A 22,401-nucleotide genomic window follows, 5' to 3' on the forward strand; every position below is an offset into this window, starting at 1 on the left:
TTCCCTAATCTCATCCTTAACCTAAACCCAAGTCCTAACCATAAACTCAAAGGTAAGTCCCCACAAAAATCAAAGTCAAGCCCAGGCGCATCCTCTAATGACACACACACACACACACACACACACACACACACACACACACACACATTAGAGAAAAAAGGAAAACGAAGAATTAAAATTCAAGGACACTGTGATTCCTTCAGTTAATCTCCCATTCTTTGTCTTTGCTTTTACAACAACAAATTAAGACGTCACATCAGTGAACAATGAGTTTTTAGATTTCGGTAGAAATCCTAAAACATGTAAATACTGCAGGGAAAAAACATTACAGTTTTTTACAGACGCTAGGACACATTTCTCAATACTTAGGTCACTTTTGCAAAACTCTTCACACAATCCTCCTAACTGACCGTCAGCTTGGCAAAGCAGTTCATTTCACATTCAAAATGCACTACAACTACCAAAACACTTCATTCAGGTCTCAAATAAACTCATTCTTCCAGAACACTAGCAAAGGTTGACAGCCGACAAACACACTTTGTCACCCACAAAACAATGACCTGAAAAACACTAACAACATGTAGCATTACACAGTGTTTTCTTGTGTAAAACAAGGACACATCTCTGTTTATAATTTCAATATATGTTACTGGAATGAATCAGACATCATGCAGAATTCGTTAATATTTGTTTATGTATTTTTATTTTTTTGCACTAAGTAATCCCAAAATACAAGAATTTGTATACACACCATCCACTGATACACATACAATAGTAATGCTAATCTACTCGGTCTTCTCCATTTGGCCACAGGTTCTCATCCACATCACATCTTATGTCATCTAGGGTAATACACCTAGGAAAGAATCTGCTGGCATGCCAGAATTGAAGGAGTTGAAAAATTGAAGGAGTAACACCTGTGTAGATGTTCATCTACAATGAGAATAAGCTGTGGCTGGTTAAACTGCATTTTTAGATTTAAAATATGTTTCAATAAAATATTGCTGTTGAATTTTGCTGTCTTTTCAAGTTTTGCATTGTGTTATTGTTTTGGCCATAAGTTTAACAGTTTTGAAAACAGTATGTAAGCACATGCAAAATGTCCTGTACGTACAAAGATTTTTGGCAGTTGTTGTGTCTGAGTGAGAAGATAATTCATGAAATTTGAGAGATGTAGTCATTGAATGCATTTTGTGCCAAAACAATGATAACTGGTCCTCAGTTTAGCCCACATAGACTTCTGTTGTGCTCACTGTGTGAGGAGTTTTGCAAACGTGACCTAAGTATTGAGAAATGTGTCCTAGCGTCTGTAAAAAACTGTAACTTTGCCCTTTGTGATGTCACTGAAGTTATCCAATCAAAGTTTAAATCATGCCTCCTACACACAAAACACACACACACACACACCTCTGCATTTAATAGAGCTAATAGATGATTCACCAGGTTATGTAACACATACTGGCAAAAGAAGAAATAAGAGAAGAGGTGGAGATGAGAGTTTGGTTTGTTTCCTGAGGGAGGACAGAACAGCAGAGGCTGCTGAGGAGAGCCGGTCTGGTCACATACAGAGAATAAAGCTGCTGGGTCACTTCAGTTATTTGGTGGCTTCTGCGAAAATGTGTCTGTTTACATGTGAGTTAGATGACAAAGCAGAGAAAGTAGCTGCTGTCATTTGTGTCAGATGTAGACTTGAATAACAAAAGAGAGAATTAAACTTTTCTCTGCCCACCCACAAACTCTGTTTGAGGCGGCATCGTCGTTAGATTCTGTTAAAAACTGCAAGTCATTATATTTATAGGTGACTTTCACAATCATGTAGATTCAGACGGCTCTGAAAGATGAGGCCACTTGAGCCTGGCTCCAAAAGTGAGTCAATCCCACTAGACTCCTCTGTTACAATGCTCCTATGTTACATAATAAATCATGTTTATAGCTACAGATTACTCTTTAAAGCTACTTTAGGGCTTCATAATAACTGCCCTGGGGCTTGTTTTTTGTTGCTTTTTTTGGGTAACTCAACTTTTTAAACTTAAAGGACCTACAATTACAGGCGTGGCCATTCAGACTGAAAACTGTAAAAACTTGAGGTTTATTGCTTTGACAAACAGTCTTTTAGTTTTATTAAATATAAACTGAATTATTTTACCCAGAAAAAAAAAATCTGTGAAATTTACTGAAGAATCTGCAGTCGTTTGTAATGTGCTCTTAATTCTTGATCAGTAAGGAATAAAAGCAAAATGCTTTCTTTTATCAAAGTTCCTCAGTCCACACACATTTCTTTTTTTTCACTTTACTCTTTTTTGGTAAAACGGCTTTTTGTACTTGTCATTTATAAATTCAGAGGATAATTTTGGTTTATTCAAATTGAAATAACCCATTGATCCTGAGCCCGACTCACTTGCATCTTTGTATAAGATGCAACAAAACACAGGCAGGTGAGATGGTCTTCATTCACTAACGTGACTCACCCAGCTGACCCTCATCTTCATCGTCTCGATAATTGTCTTCGTCCGCATCACTGATGTAGCAGATCTCTCTCTCCTTCCCATTGAACCACTCGATTTCATCATCAGACATCCTGACCTAAAAGGCCGCTGCTACCTCAGCATGGCCAGCAAATCTACACCTGAAATATAGAAAACACACAATAAACAACTATAAACACACACACACACACACAAACTGACAGAACACAGTTTTTAAGGAACAGAAAGTGATGGCTCTTTGCTCCTTGTGCCTCTCAGCACAGTTTGAAAAGGAAGATGTAAGGGATGATTGTTTTTAATCATCGACCTTCCTCGCTGCGTCACAACACAGGTCATTTTATGTTTTCTGAAATGTTCAAATCTACCTACAGCATTTTGTGCCCTAGTGACACACAACGTCATCAATCCTTTATATGTACAGACACACACACATTACACAGTACTAATAAACCATTAGATAAGAGATTATTTAGCTCTGTAATCAGCAGGTAGTTAAATCCTTTAAATGCCCTACCTGACTTTGTATCAGTCCAGTTTTCATCTGGTGCTTAAAAACACATATAAAGGGTAAAATCTGTCACACAATCTCAGAGTTTTCCAAAATATGGGATGTAACTTGGTCATTTTTATTCTCTGGTCAGGCAAAAAACAGCTCCTGGCTACTGATCAGAAGATTTCGAGATATCTTCCATTCTTCTAGAATAATCATGTTGTAATAAATAAAAATGTCTGCAGAAAATACAGCTTATTTCATGTCAGCCCAATAAATAAATAAATATAAAAAACTAGTGCCCCACTGTTTAAACCCTTTTAGCTACGTCCAGGAAAGGCAGGTAAGGGGCTCAAATACTAAAAAAATGCTGAACGATAAGAGAGTAAGGCTGCTCAATTCATCAAATTTTAATTTATGATCGAGCGATACTGAAAATGCATGCTTCGTTGATAGGATGCAAAACAGACGCAAATCAAGCGCTCCCTAAATCCTCGACTACGTGCCAATCACAGCCGTTACATCCAAATTTGCAGTCTGGATGAACACTAAGTTAAAAGAAAGACAGACAAAAAAAATGTAAATGTCTGAAACAACTAAATAATCGTGATAATCATTTTGGCCATAATCATGTAGCCTTGAAAGAGAAGGTGTGGAAAAATACAATGTTATCTTAAAATCAGGCAATGAGAACATGGATTTAAATTTTCTAAGAAGACAGGATGTGAGCTTTTTAAGAGAGACATTATAAGGATCTTGACCTGCAAATGAAAGAAAGAACTACAGTGCAGACAGACAAAGCCAGTGAGAAAAAGCCACAAAGAGAGACATAAAGAGCTCTCTTTATCTCTCTGTAGGAGCGGGAGAAAAATTACACCAACGCTGCTCACAGGATCACAGAGCAGATGTGCCTTTCATTACCCGGCGTGGATCAGTAAAAGCAAAGTTTTGCTCTCTTTTTTCCCCTTTTTTTGTTTTACCGGTATATCAATATAATTCTGCTACAAACAAGAATATTTAACCCCTATGTAAAGTTTCACTGCCACAGATATGATCCTTACTGCAGAAATCTTGAGCAATATTATGAAAAAAAAAAAAAAAGGCTTCACAAAAGTGTTTGACCAGCAAAAATAGATCCTAAACCTGCATTTAGCTGCACAAGCTAAAACCATGACCTTTTTTCTCTATTGGATGAAGATGAAGGCTTTAAATAATGCGCGCGCCCACTTAGACGAGTCCAGACGCAGCATTATCACAGCAAGGCTCACTCTTGATCATCTGCCAGCTCACCTTGCATAACTTTACTCAGCACATTGCACAACAGGTAGCTCCAGCCAAGCCGACTTATTGGTCCCACAGGTCGATTTACCAGCTTCATAAAGCAAAGCTAAACATCATGGATTGGTTTGCTGGGCCTAAAAACCAGCAAGCAAAGAATTTGCTGATTTTTTCCCCCTAAATCTCTGATGGGAAAGACTGAAATTGCAGTGCAGTTGATTTGACAGCAGCACGGTGGAAACCACAGTGATCATCATCCTCTCATTGCATCTCATTCACTCGTGATCGGTCAAGAAATAAATGAAATCTACAGCTCATCTTCCCATGAAAGCTCCTCAAATCAGCTCAAGGACTCACACCGGCAGTCACAGCTGCACCACTGATGAAGACAGAAAATGCACTTTCCTGCTGAAACTTACAGACACACTTTATGGTTAACAGAAACCAGCATTAACAGTTGGTAGAGGATAGGATTTGACCTGAGGCCAAACATCCCACACGACCCCCCTCTCACTCGGACTTTCTAGTGACAATGCAACCAATATTCAATCTCTCACTCACACAGACACCATATACTCTTTCTACTTAATATTTCCCCTAAATAAAGGGCGTAAAGGGCATAATGCCTTTTTGTAATTAGCACAGCAAGTGACAATGTACCCATCTTCAATAGAGCAAGAGTTTATTTTCAGGTAATTTCAAAATTTGCTTCCTTTGCATAATTTTCTGTATAGAAGTATGTATGCATCAGAGACGACGACACAGTTGTTCCAAACTAACCACTGCTGGAAGATCACACTGCTGTTAAAATGAGAACAAGCATGCGGTACTTGGAGCAGAACACACCGTTTGTGCATCTACTCTATCAAAAAAAGACAGGATTCTGACGTGGAAAAGCCTGTGTCATGAGACTGCTAAAAGCATTACTTTTACGAAAGCCTCAGTCTGACAGCAATTTTAAGTGATTACGAACACTGAAGATGTTGTCTTCAGTACAGAAAAAAAGATTCTTTGAGTGTTAAAAGGTAAAATCATTAAAAGCAGAGTGTGAAGACCAGAAACAGAAAAAACGAATCACAAGAATCCAGAGCTGGAAAGAACATATAATTCTAATCTCAATCACAATTTTGGCTTCCCGTAATTAAAAGAGCATGATCGTGCAATATAAAAAATAAATTAAAAAAAGCATACTCTGCCAATAGAACAAGTAAAACGCTCCCTGAATAAGCGCCTGCATATGCCAATCACAGCTGTTCCCTGTAACATGCAGCCTGAGGTTTCCAGGAGTAGTCAGAGTGAGTAACTCTAGATTAAGACAGATATACAATTAAATTTAAATGCCTGGCACAGCAGAAGTCAAAGAGCTTGTCACTCCAAGCAGATCACCCTCTGTTGTTTGGAAATACTTTGGATTTAGTGCAACTGATGTTAACCAGGAAGAAATCATATGCAGAGAGTGCTGTGGAGGTGTGTCTGCAAGGCAAAGCAACACAAATAACTTATTCAACCATGTGAAAAAAAAAAACACACACACCACAAACTGCGGTATAATTAATGCATGAAGGCCAAGAACACAGGGCAATGCTTGCTAATGTGATTTTATCCAACATCTACTCAGATCTCCATAAAAGTGAGCCTCTGCAGCATGTCAGGGTATACATCCACAGAGACACGGTGAGTAACGAAGGCTTCGGGTAAGTGTTCAACATACTGGGCGAAAGACGTGTCACCACCTCCGGTTTTTCTAAACTGGTAAACAGTCTGTGAGCCTTTTTTTCCAGATAGTGCTGCCTTGGATTTAGTAGCATTCTGCAATGGCATATTTATTTTTTAGTTATCCTATATTCTGAGCACAATTGTATTCATTTTAAATTCAAAAGATCTATTCACATCAATCCATGCAGGTACAATGAATTGAGTAAGACTTTATACTTTGCTTCTAAGCGATGCCCTAAAGGTCGAGTGAATAAATGCTTCATTTGTTGGCAAAGATGTTTTAATTTACTGTAGCAGAGCGTAAAAGTGAAAGCACTGCCCTGTTGATTTCATTTAGAGTCAAATTTAGCTTTTTTCCCACCATCCCATCTTTCTTCTAAGAGCTGCATTGAATCTGGGTGAACAACGAGGACCAGAATTACTTTGCTCATAGACTCGTAGGTGTTCTGTTCATGTGACAGTGCAATATACCACATTTTTGGCACTAAAACCAATGAGTAGCTGTGATAATAATCCATCTAGCCATCCACTGATCTTCTCCCACATCCACTCCAGGTTTGCAGTGGGACTGGAGCCTATCAGAGCCGTCATAGGGCAAGATGCAGGGTACGCCCTGGGTGCGTTGTCAGTCTGTTGCAGAGCTTACACAGAGAGTCAGACAACCATTCACACCTACACCAAATTCATAATCACAAATTACACTAACATGCATGTCTTCGGGCTGGGAGAAAAGGTCGAAGTAGCTGTACAGAAACCATACAAACACGGGGACATAGAAATGCCACAAAAATTGGTCCCAGCCGGGCTGTAGATTCAAATTCAGATAAGTTAAAGTACTTTACTTATATTTAAAAGTAGGTCACATGAACTCCAGCAGAAATACTGTACAGCTTGTTTCATTACTCAGAAGTCGAATCCAGCTCCTCCCCCCCCTAAAAAGGGGACACTTGATTCAATGCCATCAAGCTTTATGTAACGTTATATACCAGTGGAAAGGAGGCCAAACTATTCTGTTTATGTCAGGCCTTCAGGCTATAAAATAACTGTTACATAACACACATGCAGTATATGTCTGCTACTCTAAGCAGCCCCAGCTGTACTGGGCAAGAAACTTTCTTACCTAAGATGACCCGTTTTAACATTCTGAAGGTGGACAAGACGGCACCTGTTCAAATATAATGCAATCCTATGCAACAGGCCTGTACTAACGTTGTGAAACTCACATTCAGCCATTTTTTCCTAACCCTGAATATTGATTCAGGACTGTGAAGGATACTTACAAAATTACAGGCTCACATTAAAATGAGATCATTTCCCACAAATTATAGCCTCAAGCCTAGCTGAGGTGAGCACAAAGGGAGGATTCTTTCTTTTTTGCAGCACTCTTGCACTAGATTTTGTTCAGGTGTCCGTGCTGCTGTTTATAACTGTTTGTCAAAGCTAACTTGCATGTCTTACAAAGCTTGGCAGTGATCTGACCCCAACACACCACAGATGAAACACCAATGTGTGAGTCAACTTCCAGCTGTCAGAGAGGGCAATTCACTGCCTTTAGTCTTCTGTTTCTTTTAGCTGCTAAAGGAATGCCTGCTGCCCCCAGTGGATAATGCACGCCAGACTGTGGTCAATTTTGCCCATTCATATGACTCACAATGGACTACACTAATGTTGGAGAAGCAAAATTTTATACAAATCTTATGAAACTGTGCAGCTGGAGCAACACTGCTGCAGACCACAATGTCTAAGTGTCTAACGTGCAACTCAAACATGTGCGTGCATCGTCATTTAAAGCCTGGTGTACCACCTGAAAGAAGAGATGAATGCACAAAAAGATGATAGAACACTCGCAGTTTAAGCAGAGCTTTTTTCTTTGCAAAACTTTCAGTGTTGTTTTTTCCCTTTATGTTTTTTTCTTTTCACCTCCTCGTCAGTATTGCAAAGCAAGAGAAGAATGCAAAAGTCTTTCAAATTCAGTATCTGTGGAAAGAGTTCTTCCTTTGCACCAAAGCTGCTGCTGTGAACCTTTAAAAGCACAGAGACGGTTGAAATTCTCTTGAAAGTACTTGCATACGCAGGGTTGAAAATTTAAAAGAAAAGCCATTTGTTTTCCTCTTTCTGTACAATTCTACCTTACGTAACCTCAAACAGCAGGCCAAGGAGGGATTCCAAGGACGTATGATTCAGCCGATAAGGCTTTGTGGAGGACAGCATTACTTTTGGCCAAACAGAGCGAGCGGTAATCTAAATTCTGTGAATATGGGAAGAGGACGCTCTTAATGGGAAAATATGAAAAGCACAGAAAAAACAAATAAAAGATACAGAGCGACGGTGTAGATGAACAAAGACGGGGTCCTGGCTGGAGAGGCAGGGGGAGGGGAGCAGTCTGTGTAATGTCCTACAAACACCACCCCCATGACCACAGGGGAGGGGATGAAGTAGCCTAAATTTCTCTTGCTAAAAAACAAAACAACCCCCCCGAACAACACTATGGTCTGGACTGACATGAGATTACAAAAAAGACGTGGAACCAATGCAGTTGTTATTAAAAGATATTATCATCTTACACTTTTTTGGGGGGGTGAAGTTATTTTCATACTTATTGTTAAAAGCCTTACAACGCATTTGTTGTTTTAAAACATTTTGATATTTTGGACATTTAGCATAACTTATCTTGAAGGTTGCAAAAATAACAAGAAGCACTCCAACAAAGGAGCTCACTCTCTAGGCCGTGTTTCATTTAAAAAAAAAAATTTGTATTATATTTTGCATGTATTCATTTTTTTTTCTTCGTTCTTGTGATAAAGTGCCCACGCACATAGCATTGTAGGTTGACTGCTTTTATTACAGACTGTCTTTGCAACAGCTTTCCAGCTGTCCTCCTGTTTCACGCCACGCACAGTTCTGTCATCTGGTCCCAGTGACATATTCAAATGGGGAGACATGATCAGATCATGGGGGTCAGCTGTATGAGTCAGCCTCCCCTGACAACACACCCTGAACCCACTGCTCCACTCCTCCCCTGCAGCTGAGCCACAAACCACACTCTACCACATACCCCCATCGCCTGACGTAGACCAGGGAGCCATCTGGCCTAGCCTACCCTGCCGGGAGAGAAAATCCACTACAGCCACCTGCACCCCTTGCCTATGGACCACATAGAAATTAAAAGGCTGGAGAGTCTGATATCACCAGGTGATCCGGATGTTGGGATCCTTTGTGCGATGGAGCCACAGCAGCAGGGCATGATCCGAACAGAGGGAGAAAGGGCCGACCAGGAGGTAATAAGGAAGAGTGTCGACCGCCCACCGGATGGCCAGGCGCTCTTTCTCTACTGTGCTGTACCTGGCCTCCTGCTCAAAGAGTTTCCTACTGATATAAATAATTGAACCCCGTCCCCCTTTTCTGGTGGGACAAAACGGACCTCAGCCCTCTGTTCAAGGCGTCAGTCTGCAGAATAAAAGGGAGAGAAAAGTTAGTCGTGTCTTAACCTGGACGAACACCATCTGGCATTGCTCCATCCACTGGACCAAATTGTCAGGGTCCCTGTGCCTACCTGGTCGGCTCAGTATGGCTACATATGTTTGTATTTTCATTTTTGTTCCTGCTCTCTCCCTTCCTCTCTCTCCTTCCTCCCTCTGCCTGGGCGGAGCTCACTTGTGGGCTCCTGCCCTTGGCCCACGCACCTGGTCGCAATCACGCACCTGTGGCTCATCACCTGAGAGTGTTCCAGCTCCTTTTTAAGATGGCAGCTCTGTGTTTCTCGTCGCTGGACCGTTGCCGACCCTCGTCAGTGTAACCCCAGCTCAGTTCACTCTAGAGTGTTTCTCAGCGATCTTCCTTTGTAATCCCTTCGTGTCTCTGCGTACAGATTCCCTGGACCAACCCTTGTGTTTCCCGAGCGATCGAGTGTACGTGGAGTGTGAAGAGGAGCGTGAGGCGTGGATGGAGTGTGTGTGGACTTTCTGCATCTTTCCCATTTGTGTGTGGACCCCCAGAGCCTGGCTTTCCCCTCACCTTTGTAAATAGATCACCTGGTGTTGCTGTAATAAAGACTCTTGTGTTTTCAAAACTTAGAGCCTGCGCGTGAGTCCGTGCAGTCCCGTTGTGACACAAATTGGGGCAGCCTTTCAGGTGAGATCAGTCAAGGGGCCAGTCAGATCTGTAAAGCCGGGCACGGACTGGCAGTAATAACTAGCCAGCCCCAAGAACCGCCTCACCTCTGTTTTGGTCTTGGAATGTGGCCAGGATGGGATGGCTTCTGTTTTATCCACCTGTAGACACACCTGTCCACTTCCCAAGTGGTACCCCAGATACTGTACCTCCCTCTGTACAACCGCATAATTCTTCAGGTTTGCCATGAGCCACCGCTGCGTCAGGGACTCCGGGACCATGGCCACCTGCTGCACATGCTTCAGTCAAGTGTTAAGGTGGATGATGATGTGATTCAAGTAGGCGGCAGCATAAGCAGCCTGTAAGATGCAGCACTTGGTCATCGGGTGCTGGAAGGTGGCACGGGCTCTGAGTAAGCCAAATGGAAGTATGACAAATTGGTAAAAACCGTACTCAGTGGAGAAACCCGTTTTTTCCTTAGACTCTGCAGACAAGGGAATCTGCCAGTAGTCCTTGGTTAAATCCAGTGTCGTGAAAAAGTGAGCTGTGTCTAACTGTGCCAGGAGCTCATTGAGCCGGGGTATGGGGAAAGCATCAAACTGCCATACCTCACGCAAATTTTCCCGTCATAACCTCCCAAATGTGTGCAGATTTGCTGTTAGGTCCAAAACATATTGAATTTCATTTTTAGCCGGGCTTGGACCTTTCTCCCAGTTTTCTTTAATCAAGTCCAACACCCCCGGCGGCTTTCTGCCAAATTCAAATCCCAGAGAAATCCCATGGAGGTCTGAGGCACCTCCCACACTGCAAACAGCTGAGGGTCTTACCAGCGACATATTTAATGCCCAGTAATTCATATAGCTCTTTTAGTGTGCGAGATATGAACTTATGTGCCCTGATCAGCCAGTATCTCTTTTGGCTCAGGAGATGACCTGAAACACCACCTGTGCCACACTCTTTGGGGAAATGGTGCGCAGTGGCACTGGTTCAGGATATTGTGTTGCATAAACAGTTAAAACGAATACAAAGCGATATCCCCGTGCACTCCAGTGAAATGGCCTGATGAGGTCCATGCCAATGTGCTCAAATGGGACCTCCATTAATGATAGTGGGCCTAAAGGCACTTTTGGAATGGTCGACTGGTTCACCAGCTGTACACTTGGGGCAGGATGCGCACCATTGGTGCATGTCCGCCTGAGTGCCCTGAAAAAAACAGGAGAACCTGTAGACCTTCACTCAGCGTGTCCTTTTCTACATTAAGTGCTGTGTAGAGAATGTGACAGTGACCAAAACCATCAGGGTTTTTCATAACTGAAAAAAACTGGATGATAAGTGAGGTACAGGCTCTGATCAGGACTCGTAACTCAGCCTTCATATTGAGGGACAGCTCTCTGTACAGCACTGCTACAGTCAACCTGAGGAGGGGCTTTGAACAGGCCAAGGAGGGCTACAGGAGGAGCACAGAGAGCTTCCTCACAGTCAACAACCCCCACCAGCTGTGGAGAGGCATCAAAGCCCTCACCAACTACAAACGCAAGAGCTCCCCAACCCCCAACAGCAGTCTGAAAATTGCAGAGGAGCTCAACCTGGACTAATATGAACTAGAAGCTGCCGCTGGTCTTGGTCCGCAGGGTCCACAACTGAGAACAGGAAGGCTGGTCAAAGGGTAATTAACACTGCCCCCCCCCAAAAAAAATCACTTGCTGCCCTCTGCCACCCCTGGAGGCAATCGCCAGAGCCTCCTGTCTCAGCACCCCATTCACCACCTGTTTGACCTGCTGCCCTCTGGTTGGCGCCTCAGATCAATCCGGTCCTACACCTTCAGACTCACAAACAGCTTCTTCCCCTGGGCCATGCAGACTGTCCCCTCCCCCCCCACACTCAACCCCTGCCCACTCACCTCACCAATTTGAGCCATGGTCTGAGTAACCTCCGCCACTCAGGCCTCTTGCATACAGACTATTCAGACGAAGTCTTCTGCTTTGCACTACTTCCAAACACATACAGTGGGGCAAAAAAGTATTTAGTCAGCCACCGATTGTGCAAGTTCCCCCACCTAAAATGATGACAGAGGTCAGTAATTTGCACCAGAGGTACACTTCAACTGTGAGAGACAGAATGTGGAAAAAAAAATCCATGAATTCACATGGTAGGATTTGTAAAGAATTTATTCGTAAATCAGGGTGGAAAATAAGTATTTGGTCAATAACAAAAATACAACTCAATACTTTGTAACATAACCTTTGTTGGCAATAACAGAGGTCAAACGTTTACTATAGGTCTTTACCAGGTTTGCACACACAGTAGTTGGTATTTTGGCCCATTCCTCCATGCAGATCTTCTCGAGAGCAGTGATGTTTTGGGGCTGTCGCCGAGCAACACGGACTTTCAACTCCCGCCACAGATTTTCTATGGGGTTGAGGTCTGGAGACTGGCTAGGCCACTCCAGGACTTTCAAATGCTTCTTACGGAGCCACTCCTTTGTTGCCCGGGCGGTGTGTTTTGGATCATTGTCATGTTGGAAGACCCAGCCTCGTTTCATCTTCAAAGTTCTCACTGATGGAAGGAGGTTTTGGCTCAAAATCTCACGATACATGGCCCCATTCAGACGGGCCTTAACACGGATCAGTCGTCCTGTCCCCTTGGCAGAAAAACAGCCCCATAGCATGATGTTTCCACCCCCATGCGTCACAGTAGGTATGGTGTTCTTGGGATGCAACTCAGTATTCTTCTTCCTCCAAACACGACAAGTTGAGTTTATACCAAAAAGTTCTACTTTGGTTTCATCTGACCACATGACATTCTCCCAATCCTCTGCTGTATCATCCATGTGCTCTCTGGCAAACTTCAGACGGGCCTGGACATGCACTGGCTTCAGCAGCGGAACACGTCTGGCACTGCGGGATTTGATTCCCTGCCGTTGTAGTGTGTTACTGATGGTGACCTTTGTTACTTTGGTCCCAGCTCTCTGCAGGTCATTCACCAGGTCCCCCCGTGTGGTTCTGGGATCTTTGCTCACCGTTCTCATGATCATTTTGACCCCACGGGATGAGATCTTGCGTGGAGCCCCAGATCGAGGGAGATTATCAGTGGTCTTGTATGTCTTCCATTTTCTGATGATTGCTCCCACAGTTGATTTTTTCACACCAAGCTGCTTGCCTATTGTAGATTCACTCTTCCCAGTCTGGTGCAGGTCTACAATACTTTTCCTGGTGTCCTTCGAAAGCTCTTTGGTCTTGGCCATGGCGGAGTTTGGAGTCTGACTGTTTGAGGCTGTGGACAGGTGTCTTTTATACAGATGATGAGTTCAAACAGGTGCCGTTCATACAGGTAACGAGTGGGGGAACAGAAAAGCTTCTTGCAGAAGACGTTACAGGTCTGTGAGAGCCGGAGATTTTCCTTGTTTGAGGTGACCAAATACTTATTTTCCACCCTAATTTACGAATAAATTCTTTACAAATCCTACCATGTGAATTCATGGATTTTTTTTTCACATTCTGTCTCTCACAGTTGAAGTGTACCTCTGGTGCAAATTACTGACCTCTGTCATCATTTTAAGTGGGGGAACTTGCACAATCGGTGGCTGACTAAATACTTTTTTGCCCCACTGTACTATACCATTATTATCACTTTGACCTTCAGATCAATCTATTGACCTTCAACGAGAGGTCAGAGGTCAAATCTGACATGATATTTTGAATCTTTATATGGTACTTTTTGAAACATAATAAATGTGTGAATGATGGGCATTTTGAATTCCCCAGTATTATGCAGTTGTGGGTGTGAAAAAAAAAAATCACATGGAAACTCTGTACTTAAATATCTCTAAGTCATGTTCTATCTTCATGTAACAGATATTAGCAAAACTAATTAAAAACACAAGCAAATAAATAAGTACATACATTTTTAAAATATTTGTAGCATGTAGAACTGTGCAAAAATGTTAACGACCGAGTCATTTCTTTATATTTTGCTCCCAAGAAGCCAAAATATTTTGAAGTGGTTTTGATCGGCAGTTCTGAAGAACTTTTAGAGTTTTTCTTTGGACATTGGCTGCTTTTTCACTGATTTACAGTCCAGTCATTGTATCTCATCATTTTCAGAGGAATGTTTTTTTTTGTTTGTTTTTTTTGCGAGAACATGCAAACTCCACACAGAAAGACCCCGGCCTTCTTGCTGTGCGGCAACAGCGCTAACCACCGTGCCACACGGTGCTGGTATGAAGGTGCTCCGGCTTCCTCCCACCGTCCAAAGACATGCAGTTTGTGGGGATAGGTTCATTGATTAATCTAAATTGCCCATAGGTGTGAATGCGGGAGTGAATGTGAGTTCAAATGGTTGTCTGTCTCTGTGTGTTAGCGCTACAACAGACGGGCGACCTGTCCAGGGTGTACCCTGCCTCTCGCCCTATGACAACTGGGATAGGTTCCAGCACCCCCGCGACCCTGGAAAGGATAAGCGGAAGCGAGTGGATGGATGGATGTTTTTTTTTTTTTTTTAAGCCAATTGACACTGAGCTATGAATCATTCAAGCATGAAAACCTTCATAATTTTCTATAATTCTTTCCCATTTCTTTGGTTGAATCTGACAAAACCCAAAGATAACATAACTTGACGTCGTGCATTTTTACACCAACAAGGCAATTTCCAAACAGCTTAAAACAAAACATCCTGGTATAGTGTCAAGTATTTATTAAAAAGAAAAGTAAAGACTTTGAATAGACAGAGGACAAAAGAGAACAGTATAGGTATTCAAAATGACTCAAGAACTGGACTGGAACAAAAAAACCTGTAAAGTACAGAATGCTTTCCTACATACCCAGAGACACCGTGTAATTAGCTGTTGAAATCCCCTGAGAGTGTGCGCATGCAAGAGTAAAGTTAAAATGATAAAGGAGGGGGGCAGTGAGAAGACAGCTGCTTGCATAAGCTGGCTTACATAAGATCTGGCTAATAATGCCACTGTTCAGCTTAGAAGAAAAAATAAAGTTATACAAGATGTATGCCAAGATGCAAGACATTGTACACACACACAAACTAATTTCTCCATCCCTTTCTTTCACAGAACTCGTACGCATGAAAAATCACATTTTCTTATTAAACTTTACACACAAACTCTCTCTCTCTCAGACACACACACACTTTTGTACTCTATACCAAGGCCCTTCACTGACACATTTATTTTCCAGAGTAATCGTAGCCCAAATCTAATATTAACCCTCAAAAATGTGCTCTAAATGTGATGAGGACTCTCACACTCAAACTGGTTTCACATGCAAAAAAAGGATGTAACAAGAGCTCACACATACTAACGCAGTGATCTTGCACCCTGGTTTCAGACGTCAGCAGTGCTGAACAGTGTGTACCAGGCGCTCATTATAAACCCTGCAGGAGGCTCGATGCAGATTTTAAAGAGGGAAGGAGGGGGGAATGGTAACATGAACTACATAGAGTCAAGCTTTCCCATAAAAAAAACTTGTATATAAGCTCTTCATTTAAACTTAAATTAGAAAGGGCTGACACTGGCTTTTGTATTTTTGAAAGCTGTTCACTTGTACCTCTCCATCACATGTGTTTCACAGAAAAGGGATACAAAAGACTGAAGCGTTTCTAACAACAGATCAGTTTCCTCCTTTGAAAAACTCAAAACCCGACACACTGATGACGCACTGCCCTGATGTCAGCTGACCGTGCACCGCACATTCCCCAAATGCAGGTCATTTGCAAGAATAATCAGACCACCAACGCTTCGGTTCACGGCTCTGAAAATGGATATTGTATAACACCTTCCTTTTATATTGAAGTGGCTTACAGACTTAGAAGATCTGCATCACAACCCCTTGCTTGTGTAACAGAATTACACAATACTGAAACCTGGTGGTGGTGGGGAGGGAGGCAGGGGGTTTACCAATCTAGTCAAGTTGCTTTCATCCAAAACAAGATGACACATAGTTCAAACACACACACACACACACACACACACACACACACACACACACACACACACACACACACACACACACACACACACACACACAAAGTTCTTTCTACCCAATGTATGTCAGTGCAGATGCTTTTATAAATAGAATATGTTATTCTGTAAAGTGATCATTATGGATGCTCTGTTTAGAGGATGTACTTGGGTGTACTTCACAGTTAGGCTGTGATTTACGTCTTCCTTTGGAAATCTGTTTGGTGACCCTTTGACTTTGTACACTAGCGTCATCATCACCAGACACAGCTATGCATTATATGGCTGTGTTGCCAAAACACATGCTAATTACAGGACTGTGCAAAAGTTTTGAGCCATCCCTCATTTAGTGATATTTTGCTTCTAAAGAGCCAGATTTTCTTGGATTGTTTCTGTGGTCTTGGGGAACAGTTCTCCCCGCTTTCTGAAGGACTTTCAAAGTTTTCCAAGCTACTTCAAGCATAAAAAATCCCTCAAGTCAAGGGATGAAACAGTTCTGTGTCTACACATAACAGTCAACCTAACAAAGAACCAAATTTAAATTGTATCTTAAGGGCTTTGTTACTAGCAGCATTTGATAAAAATCAAAGAAAAAACATAATTTGTTGCCATTTCGTTTTGTTCAGTCTGCAAAAAATGCCAAAGATAAAACAGTTTGACTGACATAAAAATAGTACCAACACGATAATACCCAAAGAGCTAATTGCTGAAAATGTGGCATAGTATGCAGTGTGTCCTTAAAGAACCTGTTGAAACTAAACAAATGGAAGACAAAAGAACAAGTGGCAGGCCTGACAGCAGATGAAGAATATGTCATGCCCTCAAAAGCAATGGAGAAAAATTCAGCAGACATTGCACAGGACCCAAGAGATGCGTCTGGATCTTCAATGTTCACTGAAGCCTCATCAGAAATGTTCTCAGTGTACAGTTGGGCATCAAGAAGCCATTCCTAATTAAGAGAAACTGGGAGAAAATGCTGAGGTATGCCAAATTACACAAGAACTGGACTGAAAAAAAAAATCAGTGATCACAGGTTTTATGGAGAGATGAATCCAAACATAAAGAAGCTGGTTAAGAGAAGGGTGCAAGAAAGTGTGTCTACAACCATCAGCTGAGGCTCTGTCATGGTTTGGGGCTGCATTGACCTCAGTGACAAGAAATCTTGCCAAAACTGACTAAATTATGAACACGGGAAAGTACCATCAGATTTTGATCCACCATGCAATACCATCTGGAACGTAAGAGCAGTAAAAGCATATCTCGATAGAAAAACTCACAGTAGAAAACCATCGGTCATGGATTGACCTCCACAGAATCCAGACCTCAGCATTGTTGAAGCAGTGTGGGATCATCTTGCCAGAGAACAGGACTAAAGGAAGTCAACATCCAAAGAAGAGCTTTGAATGTCTTTCAAGAAGCCTGAAAAATTATTCCTGGACATACTTAAATAAAATACAAGAAAGCTTAAGAGTGTTCAGACTATGTTGAAGAACAAAGGTGGTCATATCAAATATCAATTCCAGGCTCATTAAACCTGTAAAAACTCTGCTTTTGCCCTTTGTTTGGACATGGTTCAATTAATCACTTCACCTATTTCTTATTTGCACAATACTGCAAAATTCAATGCAGTACACACTAAATTTCAAATTATAGTGTTAATGCAGGTACTATTAATAAAAGGAAACGTTTTCAGTCAGTAAGAATGAACAGTATTTTTTCATTAACAAGTGGACCCTGCTTGGTTTAATCTGAACCTGCACACACAGCAACCATTTTTCTAATTCTGTCTTTGAGCCTATAAATACCCACAACATGTACAAGTTTGTCCAGGATTAGCCTCATTTTAATTCTTTAGCTTCGAGGTCACACTCACAACTTAGTGACCTGGATCAATGGAACAATGCTGATCCGCACAGGCTTGCTTCACTGACTATTTTTAAACCTTTGGGCCAATCCCAAATGTTACTTACATCTAATGCCTGCCCACCTGATCTCCTCTTGCATTACAGCAAAGAAAACAAGAAAAAAAAAACAGCCTACACCCACATATGATCACATTTCATTAAAGAGCTTTTAGAATTGAAACAATGAGCATGGAAAACCTTTTCTTTTATGCTGGAGAGTATTTAAGTACAAATATTGTATTTATTTGCATACTATTGTCACCAGCAAATAATATAAAGATTTTCAAGCTTAATCAATATTCTCATGACCAAGGTCCAGGCACTTAAAATGGTAAAGGGTTGAGGAGCAGCATGGGAGGTATCACATATCAGCAGGCCACAATGGCATCCAATTGGATATAGCTGGCTGTGCTTCAGCCAATAAGGAAGGATTTAGTAGGTTCACCGGGTTTGTTTAAGGTTCATGTGCGGACACTAGCAGGGACGGGTCTCTTCTGTTTAGGTTATCTGTACTACCTATAAGGCACTCAGCACAAGGCAACTAAAAAACTGCTGGAAAAGCCATGATAGCTTCAGCATGAAAAAAACAAGACAAAACTGGAGACCAAAGTCCAGAAAAGGGAAAAGGTGACAACAGGAAGAAGAAAATCACTTTTTTCTTCACTGTGAAAAAAACATCTATGATTGGAAAAGTTTCTGCAATGATATTTAGCTAGGATTCTATCGATGTGTGTGAAACACATTTAAATGTGTTTGTAGCAATCAAGATGTTAAGATGACTCAGAACCTTAACAGCAATCAATTTAAATTTTATCACAAGCAAAATGAAACTCTTTTAAAATAATTCTTCTAGACACTATAAAACATGTACACAGTCTCTGCGTCAAAAAACCAATCCAATGTGGAAGGGCCTGAAGACCTGTATTATATCTAATTCAATTTTATTTATATAGCCCCAAATCACAACAACAGTTGCCACAAGACACGTTATATTGTAAAGTAAAGACCCTACAGCAATACTGAGAAAACCCAGATAAACAAACAGCAAGCACTCTGAGCAAGCACTCTACGACAGTAGAAAGGAAAAACTCCCTTTTAACAGGAAGAAACCTCTTGCTGTTAAAAGGAAGAACTAGGCTGCTAGGTAGAGTCAACCATTTACCACAACATGCTGCGGGGTGAGGGTGGTCACCTATCACTTGCTGGGGGTTGATATCCTGTAGAACTTTACTACAGGAACATCGTCAACCCAGGAGTGACATCACTCCAACGCCAACATCCAAAATTCAAAATGGTGGATTATCTCTGGTAGAAACTGCACACTCATTGGTTAACCACTTGTAATTGACAACAGGGCTGGGCTATATCATACCATTCATGGTAATACCGGTGTAATTTTGGGCAACGATAGGAAAATGACATATCGCGATAGAATATGGGTAAAACGCGCATGCGCAGTGCCTTTGTTTACATACGCACATGGCGGCGATGCAGAATGAGAAGAGCGAAAGTGGATCGTTAAATGAAACAGATGAACCAGAATTGGTTTGTAAAAATGCTGCAGCTTCAGTGGTGTGGAACTGGTTTAGCTTTCGTCCGTCAGATACACAACAAAGCACTATTTTTGGTAGAGCATGCTAGCGGGACGTCGTTATTACCGTGTTGTTTGGAAAATACGGCACACTTAAAATCAATCCTTTGAATTTTCTGAAAATCGACAGTGCCCCTTATAATCCCGTGTGCCTTATGTATGAATTCTGGTTGTGTTTACTGACCTCGAAATGATTTTATGTGGTACAAACTGTCAGCAAGGAATTTGCACTGTCACATTTTTATATAACTTTAATGCACATAAAAAACAGCTGCTTGTTTACATTAATGGGGTTTTTTTGCACTAATAAAGTTGAGGAGTTGTAAAGTATTTTGTCTAGTGTCAATTATATCGTCAGTTATATCGTTATCGCAAATTTTCAAATGTATATCGTGATAAATATTTGTGGTTATATCGCCCTGCTCTAATTGACAACTCTTTAGTCAATGAGTCTACGGTTTCATACCTAAATCCACCCTTCCTTGTCACATGCATTTTTATTTTGCAACCAAGATGACAACAGTGGCAACGCTCAGCAAGACGTTTGAAAATAGGTCTTCAGAAACCAACAGGTTATGCCACAGTCGCTACATCCATCTTTTATATGGTCTGTGACTTTAAGGCGTAATCTTTTAAAGCCATTCTGGCAAGCCAACAAATGTTTATTAAAAGAAATCCAATCATATTTTCTCATCCACCTCTGCCAAGATCCATTTCCTCTCATGTTTATCAGACATGAAACTTGAATGCGATTCTAAAGGGAAACAAACTGCTTATCAGAACAGTATATTTTTTTTTAAAAACTACTTGAATTAAAAAGAGCAAACATTTTTATTATTTGTTTTAATGTAAAATGTGGTTTTATTAAAAGGCATCTAATATTCCCCTTCTTCTTCTACTCATTGGTCAAACAGAGCTGAAAAGCACTCAACACTGAAGTCGTGGAAACTTTCCTCACCTGTGAGAAAAATCAACTTCGGAACAAAACAAAGTCTAAAGAGTTTAAAAAGTAAGAATTAACACTTATCTGAGCTTTTTTAAGTGAAAAAAGCAAAATCCCTGCAATAAGCAGACTCTATTAAAGTCTCTTATGTTATTCAAACAACACACAACCAATGGGGAAAAAAAACAATTAGCAAAGAAAGTGCTAAATCATGAAGCAGACAATAGTTACTATTACTTTCTTTTGTCTTTTATAAGAACTGCTGGTACTAAATTATCAGTCCATTAGTTAATAAAATTTTGGTATAGAGCAAAATTTTATATAATCACAACCCTTGCTAGTACTGGGTTGCACCTCCTTTTGCCTTCAGAACTGCGTTCATGCTTCATGGCTCGTATTCAAGACCCTGGAAACATTTCTCAGAGATGCATGCCAGTCCATGATAGCATCACACAGTTCATTTGTCACTATACATCCATGATGAAACTCTCCACTACATCTCAAAGGTGCTCTATTGGATTGAGATCTTGTCATATGGACACACTTATTCAGTTGCTTCTATTAACAAGCAGCTGAATAAGTGTAAATAATAAAAGGCATGTCAGTGGATGTATGTGTATTCCTTTTGTTCTAGTAGGCCAGTTTCCTAATCTTGGCTACAAAAAGCAACCCTCAAATCACATGTTGACCTACAATCATGTTCAAACAGGAATCCAAGCATCTAGCTATGCACACACACAGTGCTGTAATTTAGATAGAACAAAGAGAAGAAAGTAAACAAGATGATAGACATGCAGCAGGTGTAGCTATGGATACTGGACAACAAATGACTAATGTCAACAATAAATAGGTGCATTTACACAAGCAGGTATCATAACCACTGCACACGCAGAGACATGCGCAAAGAAAAAAAACTGAGAGGAGAGAAGAGAGAGCTTGCTTATCAGAGGTCACAGATCAAACATAAAAACAATGCTAACAAACACTGTTCCCTGGACTGCCACACACCCACACACCCAAGAAGTATCGGGTCTCTTGGAATCTTCAACATCCTGCAAACGAATTCAACCTTTACCACTGGGTTAAGTGGAAGATGCACAAGTATAGCTGTACTAATAAACACACTGAAGAGGGTTGGCTGTCATAGACACTGCAATACTGCGGATCCTAAACTGAACCACATCTGACCAAAACTTTTGAAATTCTCATATCTTAAGATTGTTTGCTTTAGTAAGCTGTGTAGTTTATATTTGCATATGTACAAGAATTCATGGATTCGAGAGAGAAGGAGAGACTTAACAGAGCAATGAGTACATTTTTAACCCCTGTGGGTCACCGTAGCATCATAGACCACAGTCACACAGACCGCAGTAACACAGACCCATAGGGACCACTTGTGAGCATCTGGTCATGAGAAATAAAGTGTACAGACTAGTCGGATACTACCACACAAACTACGGGTGACTGCTAGCAAACAAAGCAATTGCAAGGAGGTTTTGGGTCCAGCACCTGTACAGTTTAAGAAATTTGACATTTGAGCAACTGTTGCAGAACAATTTCCTTTCAGGGATTATTACAATAATTTGTAATCTGAAAATGTCACCAAATATTTGTCACGAAATAAATGAATGAACTCTAATAACTGTGACAGAAATCCTGCAGTGGATAGCTTCACCATTATTTAAATGCAGTTTACAAACACTGAGATTCAAACTGAGACCACTTCCAATGAGTTCACAGTGTGTTACTGAAAAGAAAGGAAAAAGTGGCCGATGAAAACTCAGAGATGTGAACAGACTCTATCCTCTCAGATATCTAGCACTGAAAATCTGATACATCACAGCAGACTTGCATTCATCAATACAATCCTTGACTCTGGGAGTAAAACTTACAACTGAGCAGGTGCTCAGAA

The 22,401-nt window shown here is 41.2% G+C and overlaps 1 protein-coding gene across 1 annotated transcript in view; it reads right to left on the bottom strand.

The window, feature by feature from the left end:
• Positions 1 to 22,401, bottom strand: part of LOC146644927 (helicase ARIP4-like) — an 82,818-nt gene that overhangs the window by 54,316 nt on the left and 6,101 nt on the right. The window contains exon 2 of the mRNA XM_085395008.1: positions 2,469 to 2,626. Coding sequence (XP_085251134.1) covers positions 2,469 to 2,577 — 109 coding nt within the window. The 5' untranslated portion in view covers positions 2,578 to 2,626. The remainder of the gene's footprint in view (positions 1 to 2,468; positions 2,627 to 22,401) is intronic.

The sequence above is a fragment of the Rhamphochromis longiceps genome, linkage group LG20 (assembly GCF_057381845.1).
Source record: "Rhamphochromis longiceps isolate RC_006_pf linkage group LG20, R_longiceps_female_GT1.1, whole genome shotgun sequence".
NCBI classification, from domain to species: Eukaryota; Metazoa; Chordata; class Actinopteri; order Cichliformes; family Cichlidae; genus Rhamphochromis; species Rhamphochromis longiceps.